General features: G+C 33.9%; 1 protein-coding gene across 1 annotated transcript; it reads right to left on the bottom strand.

Annotated features, from left to right (window-relative positions):
• Positions 1-1,852: 1,852 nt before the first annotated feature.
• Positions 1,853-4,573, bottom strand: LOC120355905. The gene is made up of 2 exons (XM_039444652.1): positions 4,235-4,573; positions 1,853-2,142 (listed from the first exon to the last, which is right to left on the bottom strand). The coding sequence occupies exons 1-2, from the start codon at positions 4,256-4,258 to the stop codon at positions 1,864-1,866; spliced, it is 303 nt and encodes a 100-aa protein (XP_039300586.1). The 5' UTR covers positions 4,259-4,573; the 3' UTR covers positions 1,853-1,863.
• Between the last annotated feature and the right edge of the window lie 11,982 nt (positions 4,574-16,555).

Below are 16,555 nucleotides of genomic sequence, written 5' to 3'. Positions count from 1 at the left end.
CATTGGTGCTTTCAATATGAATTGTAGTTATGAATCTTTAATATATTGTTTGAATACTTAATAAAAGTCTAGGACAAATCTTTGCATAGAAAATTTCAATTTTTTCTATACAGGCTGGCCCAATAACCGAGTACTATAGGTTCATTTTCCAGTTTTCAGCTATTTCCGCCAAATCCAGTTATCGGATAAATAATTTTGCTGCAACCTTTTTCAGATTATATAATTCTAAATAAAATGAAACCATTCGGAGCTCCATATCTTCAATGATAACTTACTTACAAGATGAGTTTAAGATGCATTGAAGATAGAGAGCTACGAATGGTTTCGTTTTTACCCCTTTCGCAATGCCTATATTGATTGGACTAAACTATAACCAAAAGCTAATATCCTACAAGACATACTATCATAGATAAAGGATAAGCATAAGCTATATTTCTTGTCTCTGATACTATCAACTGGTCAGCCCTAGTTGGAAGGGAGGCCTTGGAAAGTTATCACAATGAAAAATTTGTATTTTGGCAGCAGGACATGGTTCTGCCCCCCTATCCCCTATTCCAAATTAAAAAAATGCTGATGAATCTTGTCCAAGATTAATTGTACTTAATTGTTACATGATATGTAATTTCCCATCAATACTCCAAGTTGTATGAGTTGTATATTGTAGAAGTAGTGAGTTTCCAGGATTTTCAATAATATTGGTGATTGGACTCAAAATCGAATCTTGAGGAGAAGGTGTCCAAAAAATGCCAGCAGTTTACTTATGACATTAAGCTCCCAACTCGTGGGAGGGAGGTAGAAGCTGAATTTTGTCTAAATGTAGGGGGTGTGCGATGGAGGTTGCTGTGCTGTGTCGTCCGATGAGCGATTTCCAAGGAGTTATCAGGGGAAAAGTAGTCCAGTGAGTGATCCATTGCTCAGAATAACAATAAGGATGGACAGATGCTATGAATTGGGTCTCATTAATCATCAGGGACAGTGATGGAGGAAGGCCACAATACTTATTTATTATTATGCGTCAAATTCCCTTGTTTGGAAATCGCTAAGTATTTACTTTGGATGCCGTACTAGATCCTTATTTCTACGATTATTCCAAAAAAATTTCATTCTAGCCGAAATAGCCTCTCTTCTTTCTTGGGAAAAGACTACATTTCTCCTCTTAATTTCCACGGGGCGTATTTCCCACTTTGCAACACTCCTTCTAAATTGGTTTCTGTCAAATATTATGTCATCATCAATTCCTGCATCAGATAAGTCCTTCTGTACATTTTTAATCCAATTTCCCCCCGTCTTTTTGCTCTTCACAAAAAGTAGGATTCTCTTCGTCATTCGATCCCCCGGCAGTCTCATCAAATGTCCAAAGAATTTTAATCTCCTCCTCTTGATATCGGCAGATACTTTTGAGTATAAATACTTATTTATTTACAGTAGTTTCACTTGAAGAAATGCAGATGATTGATAGAACTTGTTGGAAATTCTTGATAGAAATTGTTAATTTTCATATTTAAATGTATTATATTATATAGAGGCTATGATGAAGATGAATTTGAACTGTTCGAAGCTGAAAGATGTTCGATCTTTGCTCAACAACTGATTCCTTTTTATGGGAGGTGGTAAGTACTGATTCAATCATCATAGTCAATATTGCGAGTATACACATAATACTACCCATTCATCGCTTATGGCCTTGTTACTGTCCCTGATGATTAATGACACCAAATCCTCCAATTCATAGCATTTGCCTATCCTTATTGTTATTCTGAACAATGGATCGCTCAGTGGACTTCTATCCCCCAGAATCGCTCATCGGAATAACCCAGTGCACCAACTTTAATTAATCTAAAATCGTTCATCATTTCAATTGAACTATTCATTTATTTTTTTATAAGGAGCATGACAATTTATATATTGAGCATTGAATGTACAACAGAACTCAGAACTATGGATTATGTAAGCATATTTCTTTTTCTTATTTTCCAATTTCTGAACTTGCCCCTGCAAATTATTTGATCCATCCTTGACAAATTCTATTAATTTGTCACTTCCGACTTTATCTGTCATCCCCTTTGCTTTCTCCATAAACCCAGTTTCTCCTGTAGTTGGTAACGCCATGAGAGCTGTTGCTGAGTACAAGATGAAAAACATCTGGAAAAAGAAACATTATTGGGATTATTTTTTTCATTGTATAGAATGCAGTATTGATCTTCAGTTTCATTTTCCAATAGTACCTATTAGAGTAAGAACATAGCCCGTTCTTTTATTCATTACAGGAAGATTACAGTAGCTGAATTGATTTCCATCATACAGGTAGAAGAATTCAGGATTATACCTTACAATAACGAGATAAAGTTATTTATTCATTCATTTATTTATTTATATTTTTTACAAAGGAGCACTGATTGGGAAAGAAAAACTAAGGATACTCCTTGTACTATTTCTTTCCCAAATTTAGATAACAAATTTATTTTTTTATTTTTTTTCTAGTTATGATTAAAAATTGAACAGCGTTTTTAGACTGCTTATGGAAAATGTTAATGAGTGAACGTAAACGATCTGAGCTTGGCTTGGGGTACAGAATCAGTGGAAGAGAATTGGCAGCCTTTGAGGTTTCACAAGACAAGTGAGATGGTAAATGGTGGGCTCCACCCAGAATTCATGATAGGCATGAAATCTCCATGAACACCAGTCAACAAGCTCCGCATCAACTCAATTTCGACCAAGGTATTTAGAATACCTTGATTTGGACTTTAATCTTGAATTGCAGCAAGCAAAGCAAAAATAACATGATCACTGCTGATTTGATAACTTTCAAATGAAACTACCGATTTCGAACGAACAAAGCAGAAGGCAATTTTAAGCCGCACCCATAATTTTGCTGTTTAGAATATCAATTACAGATAACTTTTTCCTGATCAGGACGGGGCTTCGAGCCGAACTTCGGCTTTGTTCTTTCGCAATCACTGGTTTCCATTGGCAGTAATTATCAAATCAACAGAGATACTTACTGATTATATTCACTGAGCTCTGATAATATAATATTATCTAAGAGTTAAGGTATCTGAATTCAGTGATACTATTTTGTCCTTGCTTGCTGCAATTATTTGAGATTGCAATTCCAGTGCTCCAAATATCATTTTCCAAGTTACAGGAATGCACATGATTGGAGTTACATGCTATTTTCCAATTTCTGGGATCGACTATATAAGCATGTCATTAAGCAGTTTCCCCATTTTGGGTATGGAAATATACTGAAAATCACTGATTCTTTACATAACTTTGATTTCAAACAAAATTCCATTCTACTATCAAAAGGTTTCAAAATGAAATATACTTTTATTAGTGTAATGCTTGGCTGCGTAATTTAAGAGAATGGTATGGCTGCAACTCAAGAGAACTATTCAAGGCTGCAATCAATAAAGTGAAAATTGTCGTGATGATTTCCAACCTCCGATAGGAGAAGGAACCAGAAGAAGAAGAAGTGTAATGCTTGTCGGTTAGTCATATAAAAAACAACATAACATGTTGTCGCATATTATACAATCATCTTCATTTTTCAACTGGCAATGTTTAAATTAAAATTACAGTACTTAACACAAACAATGAATTTATTCATACATATTGACTTACATATTTAGAATTGAAATAATAAGTTTTGTTGATAATAATATATTATTATAAAACTTTATTTACCCTAAGGACCCAAAGTGGTGTCCTAGTGGATGGTGTCCTACACTATCCACCCATTGTTGGCTAGTACAGTAAAATGAATAAATCTCTGAAACCTCTGAATAAATCTCTATATAGCTAAACATTAAAGGTTGCCAATGAAAGTTCTGAAATACATTGAGTACAACCCCAACCATCTTTTTTGTGATAAATGAAATCGAGAAATAAAATTGGGTTGGGAATCAAAGTTCTGAAGTAGTACAACCCCAACTATTTATCTGCGATAAATGAGATCGAGAAATAAAATTGAAAAAAGAATTCTCAATTTCCTCAAAACTTTCCAAACAATTCAGAACCATTTAAATTATTCAAATACGAAGTGTGGATTTCGTACTCTGCAAAAAATAAATCAATGACTCATGGAAAAACTATTTATTAAAACAAACGCAATGAATCACAGAAAAACAGTCTTTTTGCCGTAGCGTGGTCGAGTATAAAGCAAACCCCCTGAGATAAGGAGGTTTGATACCTCTTAAAAGGTATCTATGAAATAAGACATTAGATTACTCACCAAAATCAAAGATTTGGGTGACATTCTTGAGATCACGGACGATACGTCTAAATTCTGTGAAAGATTAGTTGAATAACTGAACTTGTCTGGTATACAGAACAACACGATTTTCTACTATTTATAAGATCTGTTATCTAATCCCTTAAATACCATGAAAAGTTAGCCTTTTTCAAAACAAGAGACAATTGGAAAAATTTGTTCCACTCAATTAAAAATAATTTTCCAATCACTAGCCTCAGAAACTAATCAAATCCGCGGAAGATATTGCAAAATTTGTGTAATGATAAAAAATGAAAAATAATTGCAGCTTTGTTTCGAGGCTCATTTTAAGATATTTCAACTTGATGAGTCCCACCCTTACCCTGCAGCAACCATAGACGTTGCCAACTCGTCAGGTATTTCTCATTAATTATCAGCTGTGAACAACGTTGATCAACTCTTATTTGGCAACGTTGCACGCATCTGTTCCAATTTTCATCGGAATATTTTCGTGTGGTTGACTAAAGCTGATTCTAAAATAAAAGGAACGTGTTCTTCCCATTCTTGATAATTTTACTGTTAGTCCAGTCACTATATACATTGGTGTATGCAATTTATATTGTAATTCTGATTTTTTAATAAATTATTTGGGTACATAAGAGAAGTCCAGAACCAATTTCTTCATGCAAAATTTCCTTGTGCTAGATATAGTGTGGCCCAAAAACCTTGTATTTTCGGCTCATTTTCCAGTTTTCAGCTATTTCTGCCAAATATAGTAATCGGACAGAAAAATTTGCTTCAGCCTTTTTTTCAGATTATAAAATTTTGAATAAAATGAGATCATTTGGAACTCTCCATCTCCAATGAGAACTGAGTTATGATTTTTCAAAAATGAGTGAAATTTGAAGAAAAAAATCAATTTTGATGAATTTTAGTTTTTGATCAACAATATCTTCCGATTGTTACCATTTGGATGTATAGTTCAAAATCCCTCTGAGCGTATTTTTGTGCTCTACAATCTGAGATCAGGTAGAGCGCTCTATCTCATATAGATTTCCAGGTACACCTGACAACAATGCTCCTTGTATTGTGAAAAACACCTAATATTCAGCTTCAATCATCATCACCAACTACATTCTTCTCACATTGATATTTCGCACAATGACATAAGTTCATGAGATTATGTTCTATGAGAATCACCTGTTAGATGCACTTCATTACAGTATTTCCTAGTGGAGAGGCGCGCTTAAGGACACCTCAAGGATCAAAATTTCAAACTCTTATAACTTTTGACACAATGCTCAGATTTCATCGTACTACACTTCATTCTTCTCGGCTCGTAAGGCGGTCCAAAATCATGCATCATAAGTCAAATTCGGTCAAAAATGGAAAATTTATTCTTGAGTGTACTTAAGCCCATATTCCAATACACAAAAAATGGTCAGTAGTGGGATTTATGTTGTCAAGTCAGTGAAAATGTTAGGACTAGAGTGTTGCCGAATCTCTCCTTTACCACTGCCTTCTTATGTAGATTCCGGCATATCTGATACAATATGAATTTTCAATTGTAGTTGATAATGATCAATCATATTTTTTCGTCAACAAACAAAGATTTGATGATAAATAATTGAGATTGAGTATTTTTTTAATTCATTATATTTCTACATGATCTAAAAGCAATCTGGCAACAGGGTGGAGGTAGAATAGAGTAGAACTTTCAGCCTTGTTTGATGACAGACATCAATGTTAACCGAGTGCTGATTTTATAACGTTGATATCATGTTATTATCAGATTCTAGAATATTATTTTATCCATATGTACTATCATCATAGCTTCGGCTTTCCACTGCTTGTAGTATTCAATAAATCAGATCATAGCTACAAGAAATGAGTCGAAATAAGCTACACAATAGAATGAAGTGTAAATGAATGCCAATAGATATTGTAACATATTAAATTTCGATAAACAAGCAAAATCGCTAATTGAAAGAATTTTATAGGTCTTGAGCAAACAGCTGCTCCATTATCGCCGAGTGCGATAGCAACAAATGAAAGATTAGATAATAACGGGTATCATGGCTAAAATTAGAACAGCCAAATAGAAAAGAATTTTTATTTGCTATTTATTATATTATATAAAGTATTGGAAATTTGAGGTTAGGCTATAATACCTACTGGTCGGCAACCTAATAATCGACCAAGCCGTGTAATTTGAAATCTAGCCAGACACCTTGGCAAAATTTTGTTGTAAACAAATAGTATTCAACTAGAGGATTTGGTAAGCACATGGCAACTTGTTGTAGAGGGAAAAACAACTTATAAAATTCAAAAATATTTATTATTCGTAATGAGCATATACAAAACACCAAAAAAATAAATAAAAATATTAAGGAAGTAGGATATTCAGTAGGTGCATGGATACATTTGTGAATTTTGCATGAACAAATCAAATTACAGTAGTCGATGGGCGGCAATAGCTAGCCGATTCAAAATTATCTATAGATATTTCTATAAATGATAAGAATTTATAAGTTATCACTACTCAGTTTATGTATCGGATGTGGTCCGAGTAATTATAAAATATTATACCTAAGATATAGGTAATAATTTAGCAGATTGGCATGGACTATTTGACCTTTTTAATGGCGTAGTAGTGGAATATTTAAATATATGCAAATTTGTAAGTCGGAAGTATGATCTTAGAAAATAAGGGTAGGACAGAGCCCACTTGCCTGCCAGACACTACCATGGAACGCCACTAAATTTTATAGAGCACAAGTCCCTTTTGTTGAATTGTACATTTGAGAAATTTAAAGTTTGAATTCGTTAATTAAAATTTGTATAAGACTTAGTGATGCTATATTAAAGCATAAGTCATTTAAATATTAATTTATTCCCTTGGAGAAGACGACTTCGGCCACCAAAAAATCCAGGACGACCAGGAAATTTGGATTGCCACCAACATCTTGTGAAATTCAGCACGTGAGTGATAAATTAACGAAATATATAAATTTAGGGCGCCCTCAGTGCTTCGAGTGAAACAAAAATATAAAAAGCTAGCTCGTCGAAAGGTTATAAATATTAAAAATTATTATAAAACTTGCGCAAGTCTTAAAAGGTACAAGAGACATATATTACTAGTTAAATGAATTGTATCAAATGCTTATGTCTAAGGATACACAGATTAAAGAAATATTTGAATTTAATATTATAATGAATAAATGCTCACTCAATCATTAATTTTATAGAGATAAAATTAGATATCATAAAGATATAAATGCAGCTCTTGTTCACTGGATAAATTAATTTATCTATTTCCACCAGAGACCGAACCTTAAGCCCTGAGAGATATATATTGAGATATATACTGAGAGATATACATATTATTATATTTGAGATTTATGATTTATCAGTTGATTATTTTTATTTTTATTGGGAAGAATATATATATTGAGATTTTTAAAATCGACAAGCAGCAGCAAGTCGATATCTGAGCTGCATGGGATGAATGCATACGATTAATGATTTAAAAGCACATGGTAACGTTTCGTGCTAAAAAACTGTGAGCTAATCTGTGATATTTTATTTTTGATATATTTGTTCTTATATTTACTATTTTTTGCTTGTTGCTCTATATATTTCTATATTTATTTGTTCGTTGATATTTTCCTGTGTAATATATGTATCAAATTTTCTATGGTGTATCCTTTATTTGTTCCCCTACTTCCATGCATGACCAATCACATTTTTATTTATCTCGTTACCAGTATTGAAATATTAATAAATTTACCATCCTACTTTATTCTTCCTGGAATAAGTTGGTTTAGACAGCGATATTTAGCATTGATGATCGAATCTTTGGAAATAACACGTTCTAGAGATTTATATAAATTGTTCAAGAGCAGTGAATTGCGGGAGCTCCTGGGGCGAGCCTATAAGAGTTTTGTCTAATTTGTATTCTAAGAACCACAACCAGAGTTGTATAATTTTTTACTCATGCTTTACCAACTGCAGCCAAGCCAGGCAAACCGTTATACACAAAAATAACGTCAGAATCTATGATGAGAATAAAGACTATAGTTTGTGTAAAATAAGTTGAAACTTGGCCCTACATATGAAGAAATTACAGGGTTGCCAAATCGTGAAAAATTTTAACTTTCTCAAATTTCCAATTCAACGTCAGAATTGGATGTAAAATATCATCCCCGATATCCTAGTAGTACTGAAAAAGCGTCAGGGTTGAAGGATGGAAAGGAAATTTAACTTTTATGATAAAATTTGAAACATCACGAAGATTTGTTTTTCTTTTGAATATCACTTCTATCAGAATCATGGGGCGTCGTAATGTGTAATAATTTTACACCAAATTAACGGGGAGAATGTCTTCTTTCTATTGAGGTCTACATCCTTTTTATCCGACTTATATATTTTTTCAAATTAATGATTATATTATTATAATACTAGTAGGTAACCAGTGCTTCGCAAGGGTCTATTTTAAAACTGCAAAATGAAAACTTGACGTAATAAAAAATAGAAATTTGAAAATAGGCCTATAACCATCCTCGGTTAATGAAGAATCTATATGCAAAATTTCAAATTAATCAGTTGAGTATATTTCAGACGTGATGATGGGTCAAACATAATTTCCTATTCCTTACGTGTATAAGCCAGTTCTTTCCTTTATTATAGTATAGAAAACTGAAGAATACATAATACTTGGAAACCTCACAGAATCATATTGATTTTTCCAATACTTCAATAAATTTTAGTTCGATTAGGATCCTCCTCAATTTGAATCAGGCAGCCTTTTGTTTTCCCAATTCCAAACAAAATACCTAAAATACTCGTTTCACTGGGAATTCGTGTCTGATATTACATTATAACTGAAGTATATAAATTATTACTTATTTTATTGTGATCTATTCATGTTTTTCTTATGAAATTAAATTATAGGCCTACAGCATGAAGACTATATCCAATTCATTTGTACTGGTGGCAAAATTTTACATTAAAAATAATTATTTGATAAAATCCAAGTTCAATAGTAATGAAAACAAATTCTTTCAAAAAATAATTGATAATAATACGTTTCGATGGAAAAAATTAAGAAACAAAAAAAATGGGAAGCATCGGAAGGATTCGAACCGAGGAACCATCGCTCCTTAAGCAAGCGTTTTACCGCTGCGCTACATAGACGTTCGTAAATTGTATAGTCTTATAACTCCTCATAAAAAGACACACTTTGGGCTATGGAACTTCATGTAGCCTACGGTAGCATAGATGAGTTTGAACATTAATTCTGAAAAATCTAGAAGGAAAATTGAAATTTGGGCTTCCAGGTGCACGAGATTGATATTTTTAGAATCTATGTTCAAAATTTGGAGATCTAAATCATTCCCGTTTTTCCGGTATGCAATCCACAAGTTGACATGTTTTGATGCGAACAAACGAACAAACGAACAAACACAACCCTACTCTCTCTTATTATATAGATGATAATATTCTACATCCAATTCTGACGTTGAATTGGAAATTTGAGGAAGTTGCAACTTTACACGATCTGACAAACCTGTAGTTTCTTCGGATGGAGGGCCAAGTCTCAACTTATTTTACACAAACTATAGTTATACAATTGAAGGATGTGAGATAAAAAACACTGGATCAGCAACATCAGATTCTCATCTATTGTATCTTTAAATAGATTAGATTCCGGTTATCACGGAAGGTGATAAGATATCTCAATAGGAGGTGATATTTTAATATGAGATAAAAAATGGATTATATGAATTGTACACAGAAGGGTTGGCCTACGATATAATAGGAAATATTTCAGTGCTATTCTAGATTTGAATTGAGTTGTTGATTCATGACTGATGATGAATTTTCACCTGATGTGTTTGAGAGCGGTTTCCAAATAATACTGAACGGCTCTCCGAGCTGCAACTGAAGAAACAGGCAGAACTCAGCAGTCTGAAGTAGCAAGACCCAGATCACTATCCAAGCTGGTCTGCATGATTAGATCAAATTTGTATACGGAATATTAATAATCAATAACGGGTATTGGGAAAGGAATAAGGGAAACGTACTTGACATTGAAAGTTGAAAAATGCAACGTGAGAAAATGCATGTGAGGAATTGACATGCCTCTAATCTCATCAGGGAATTCCATTCTCGAACAACACAGCACAACAGATTAGAGAGCGCATCTATTTGATAAAGGCCGATTTCCTGCATTGTTATTGATCAAAGGGCTGCTTCCCTGAACCAAACTCCCATAGTCAGCGCCAGTGCATTGATCGTTGCCTATTTGGCTCCAAGCAGCGTTCTCAAACAATTGGAAATTGGTTGAAAGTGACCGTCACCGTCACCACTAACCGCCGGTCAAATATCAACGCCAAAAAGTTTTTTATTGAACTTCTCATTCGTCCAAAACCATTGTCATCCGATCTCTCTCACTCCTACCGCCTCCCTCTCAGCCTTTCTCTCTCTAATTTCCCCTGGATTTTCCTGTGTTGTCATTTCGAATTAAATTTGAACACAAGCTTTTCGTTTGTGGCCGTTGGCCGATGTCCGAATCCGGCATCACCTCCATTCCTTCCCCCTCCCAGTTACCCTTTCCTCGCGATTCTAATTAGCTTTATCAATTACACTTTACACTGTTGAACAAAGCATTCCATTCGGCGCACCCGACCACCGTCTGCTACTGGATTTGACAGCAAGCTCCGGTTGACACTCACTGTAACAGGACCGTTCACAGAAACATAAAGATAGAGAGAAAGTTATATAGAAAAAGGAAGAGTGAGTGAGAGGGAATGGGAGGATATGAGGGAGCGGAAAATAGAATAGAAACAAAGAGATGGAGAGTGTTGACAAACATGTTGTAAAACAATAAAATAACACGATTTTTTATATTCATTATTATTTTTATCATCATCATCAGAAGTAATACGAATATGTTTATGGCTGCTTATTATTGGCGAAATTAAGTGAAATTTATTTCTCGTTTGTGCAATTTTCCATTTCCATGGAATCTCTTGATCCGACTATCTGTGGGGAAATAACAATGTATTATGAATACAATATTCACATATCTACATACTTCAAATTGCTTTATTATCTCTTCAAAATAGATACATAATTTACATACACTATATTATTATCAACAATAAAGTTTAATAACAACCTGCAAAGGAGATCCTGAGTGCAGGTGTGAATCAATTGTAATTACATGATACAAAATAAAATCACAATAGTAATAAAGAAAAGAAAGAATACAAAACAAAAGCAAAAATATTAAACCATATCCTCAACATCCTAAAATTTAGACATACACGAATGTATCTCAAACTCTTATTCATTAGATTAATTTAAAGTAGATGTTCCTGTCAATCCATTCCTGTACAATTCTATTTAAATTCCCAGTTATATTCGTGTTAACAAAATCTAGTGGTCTTTTATCGATTAAATAATTGCAATAGTATTGAAGTTTATGTCTGCATATAGTAAGCTTTATGAGATGTATGTTAAATCTATTTGTACTGTTTGCCCAAATTCTCATTTATTATTTTTATATTTATAAAATAATATTTTTATATTATTTGTAATAATATACTGGATATATTATTCATTTACTGCACATTATTCACTACCCAAATAAATAACAACACAACCAAAAAAGCTAAATTTTTCCTATAACTATTTCTAAATTTTGAGTGGTTTGATTGGTACAAATCTTCCCAGATAATTCTATTATAAGGCGAACGCACACAGCAGCAGACAGACGGAGCAGACATTCCTACCCCATGTCCATCCATCTGCATAATATCTGCATCTGCATGCAGACGTTTTATTTTTCTCAGTCTGTGAGTGCATTCGCCTCTTTTTGGAATGTGTACAAATTTTTTCCCGGTAATGCCCATCATAAGGAGTCTTTCTTCTGAAACGTGGAATGATATGATATGATATAACGAAATAAAACATTTACAACGGAAATAGAAACTCAACCAAAGACCATTTGATTTGACCACGGCTTAGCAAGATTTTGAATGTTCATACCACTAGGACTAGAAAATAAGGGCTCACTGGTTCTAAGAGTGACATCAACTCAAGGGGTTGGTTCAGATTTTTTTTTTATTCAAATAACTTATAGAAAATGCTATTATTGAGAATTCGAGATTCAACTACACTCAAATACGTGAGATGAGAAATGGCCAAAACGTGAAATCGACCCAGAAAACAAAACTTTATCATAGTTATTGTCAATTCAAATACGAACACTTTTTCTCTAATTTCGGGCGCTGATAAGGCTTTTGAGTAAACGTCTGTAGAGATTAAATTCAGGCACTCCTTATGGGAGCTACACATACGGAGCAGGCGAGCTCACAAGTGGCTTCCCTCGATCAGTTCGAACAGTTGTTGGAAAAACTTTTTCACGCTCGCTGGGAAAGAAAGCTATGTCGACCAATTGTTATAAATCAAGATGGCAGCTGACCGGGGATGAGGAAAACTGCTACTGTACAACGCACAAGTGCAGCCAACTTGGCGGAATAAAAAAAACAGTTCAATCTGCCACAAATCCACGTCAGCATTTTTCGGAACAGATAACAACTTTTCTACTTTTCCACCTCCGTCATTTTGCCTTGGAAAATTTACTGTTCTCAAATGACAACTTTTGCCATCCAACTGAGCAAAAAATGTTTGGGGTATAAAACAGACAAGACTTTTTTACAACCTTTATTTGAGTAACTTGGAAGAATAACAGTAAAGAGTAGTAGAGGGTGAGGAACCTCGTCTGTCTGGTAGAAGCCTTTCGCTTTCTGTTTCGCCAAAGTGAATGCTGAGTGATGGAAAAGGCTAGAAGATAGCTATGGGAGGAATGTAATAAGTAAAAACAAGAAAAATTGGAGTAAGAGGAGGAGAAGTGAAAATAAAGAGAAAAGAGTTTTCGTGATTGAGTCTGAGCAGGTTGATACTAAAAAGCATTCAACGTTTATGATCATAGTCCAAACAACTGATATATCATCAAAATTTGAAACTTTAACATTTTTAAGACTATCTACTATAGTTCACTATCTGTTACTGAATCATGATCAGAGTATGGTAGACTTGAGAGCTTCAAGTAACTTCTGAATAAACTAAACAAGAAAACATGTGTTTGTTTCGAAGATGTACCTACAACATTTTTGGCAAATAACAATAACATTTCCTTAGAGCTGCTGCATTTCTATTTCTTATTTTTCTTCTTCTTCATCCTGTTCTTCTCTCCCCAAAGCCTTTATGGTAGTCACTCTTTTGCGGCTGCTGTGTCTACAAAACCTTTCTTCCTTTCCACCTTCCTTTCAGCCTTACACTATTTGACTGCTTCCTTTCTTATTCAAAATTATTCAAATTTTCGCACGAAGTTCGGGGAGTCGGAGGAGTATGATGTAGAGGAGGAGGAGAAAGAGCAGCCCAAGGGAGAGAGAAATATCAAATTAAAGCCCACCCGAAATGTGAAGGTCTTATTTTGGGAGGGATCTTGGGTAAGAAGGAGGAGGTAGTGGGTTTGGTAGCAGGGGACCTTTTTAGAGTTTTCAGGTCTGGAACCTGGAGTCACAAATGTTCTCTTTTTATAAAAAATGTCCTGTAATGTGTTCAATACTCGATGAGTTTTTCTTGGAGGTACTAGTTCCAGCCATCATATGATTCTGCTGCACAGGCGATAATTATTGTTAATTATTATGAAACTTTTATTTTGATTGATGTTGTGGTACATTATTCACTATGAATGAAATAAATAGGGATTGGTTTATTACCATCCATATATTATATCAAATAAATATTGCAAGAGTATTTTTATTCATTTCATTAATCATGACAGCATTCGACATCTACTCTGAATCCATTTTCACACCATTCCTTTAGAGACTGACGACTGTATGCGTCTTTACTCTTCTGATTATTAGAACCATTTCAGATAAATAGTTATCTGATGCTTTCCTCATTATTTATTGATTTATAAATAACTATAGAAATTATCTCTCCTTACCCAACGTAAATAGCCTACATGAGTCACTGTAACCTTCAACTTTTCCTCCCAATCTACACCATCTTTACCCAGCAAGCATTCCAAAAAAATTGAAATGAAAAGCAGAGTACATGAATAGAAGTAATCGGAAGAGCGTTGATTTTTTTCAATATCCTCAAATAGCTTATAGCTGGAGAAATAAAATATATGTATACGTTTTCATTGGAATTGTATCTTGAAATGATAACATTGGAATTGAAATGACAAGAAATGATTAAGATACATCATTTCAATGCAAGATGGAGAACATGCGTATTTTTATGTAAAAATCAAACACGTTATTTAGGAGTCCGGATTATTTTGGCTGTGGAATATAAGACACATCATTGACTTGGAAATAGCTTTCCTCATCTTATAGGGAAGAACATGAGCCACCACTACATGTATGAAAAATTAATTTGCTTGGGAAATTCAACATTCCAATAGAAAAACCATGAAATTTGCCAACGTAACTGAAAAGCTACTGAGAAGAGAAACGCGAATACTGAAATGCAAAATAATTTTGTTAATTATTAACATCAAACGAGGCCGAGGAAGAAGAAGATCATGGCTGGCAAACCTGAGGCAGTGGTATGACAGATCATCCGCAGAGCTGATTCGCATCGCAACCAACAAAGTCAACATTGCACTGATGGTCGCCAACATCCGAACCAGATCTAGGCACCCTGAGAAAAAGAACTGAAAAGCTGCAAAACAGAAGTTTTTGAAAGTTCAAATTTCTCCTGCTCAGAGAATCCTGGTAATTTAATCAGGTCTAGTGATCCTGTAAATCTGTAATGGTCAATGTTCAAATCATTCAGTGAATTCGCCACTCCCAACTCCATCCTCCCATAATACCTCTCCTTCTCACTAGACCTTCACTTATTTGAACATCGTTTTATTCTTTCTTCTCCTGTAATTCCGTCCTTATGAGCTTATAGAGGATGTAAATGTGCAGATAATAAATAATTGTCTCCATATAATTCTCCCCATGGATCAATTTCCACTCTCACATTCACGGTGTTGGAATGGCTAACGAGTGTGTTTATCTTACGATAAATAATGCAACCTCATAATATAAGAGACCTATCTATATAGTTGGTGTGTAAATATAGCTCACTACAACTCAACCACTCAATTCGAAGCAAGCTATATTTTTTGTAAAGTTGTAGATAAGTAAATATTCTTAGGCCAGTCATAATGCATTCGGCTAGATCAATGAATAAATAAATACTCCAACTTTCGAAGGGAAAGTGAAAGATCTATTTATTGCAGTAATTGCCTTCTTCGGATGATGCTAACCTGTTTTGAACTTGGAAATATAGTGTATTCTGTATTCTGTAGTATATTTATATTATTATGTGGCTATATACATCATGGTTTCCATAGCGACTCTGCACTCAGCATGCTAGCATGAACTTTCAACCATAAATCTATGTTTTACAATCTATTTGCATGCTAACTTACAGAGGCAGGAATAGCGATGTCTCTTATGTGCTTTCTATTCCAGTTGAGAGATGTTTGCTTTCCCAATTACTGTTGATGTGATAGTTTCATAGATGTGCGTTTCTATTTTTATCGATATTTTCATGCATGGAAGTAATTTTGACAACATGGAACTAATTTGAACTTTAACATGCTTGAAACATTTTCATGCAAATCACTTCAACTGATTTTATGTGATGTATTGATTGAAACTCTGCATCTTTCTACAGCGCTCTTATACTGTATTCACAGAGAGATCTCGGTGAAGCATTCTTTATCTATTTAGAGGTGTATCAAGGTCACTTTGTACCTTTTCACTTATTTGAATACACTTGCCCAAATAGAATTCAAGTGAGAAATTTTGAATTTCAAGTGTATAAATTTGATTCAAATTTTCAAAACTACAGTAGTTGTTTCCTTCGCCATTCAATTTACTGTATATGCCTCATCATTCACTTCCTCTTATTTACATTACAATTTAATTACATTACAATATGAGGGCACCAGGTAGAAATACTCCCCATAATAGCCCTCTTGACACAACAGAAATTATAATTCTAATATATTAATAGTATTATAAAATATAGTATAAGTCTAATCTAATATAGAAAATTCACTAAATTAAAGAGAGATAGAAACTACAATAATTTTTTAACTAAAATAGAAGTTTATTTACCCATCATCTTCTTGTTTGAATGTTACTGAATGTTACCCATCAATTTTCTTGTTTCAAGTACTTGTTTCTAGTCCACTTATTGAATCATTTAATATCTCCATCCTCAATTCTCACTTCAACACCTTTTGTGGAAAAA

Source organism: Nilaparvata lugens, chromosome 1 (assembly GCF_014356525.2).
Source record: "Nilaparvata lugens isolate BPH chromosome 1, ASM1435652v1, whole genome shotgun sequence".
In the NCBI taxonomy this organism is placed as follows: domain Eukaryota; kingdom Metazoa; phylum Arthropoda; class Insecta; order Hemiptera; family Delphacidae; genus Nilaparvata; species Nilaparvata lugens.
This window is presented reverse-complemented; position numbering and strand designations above follow the sequence as displayed.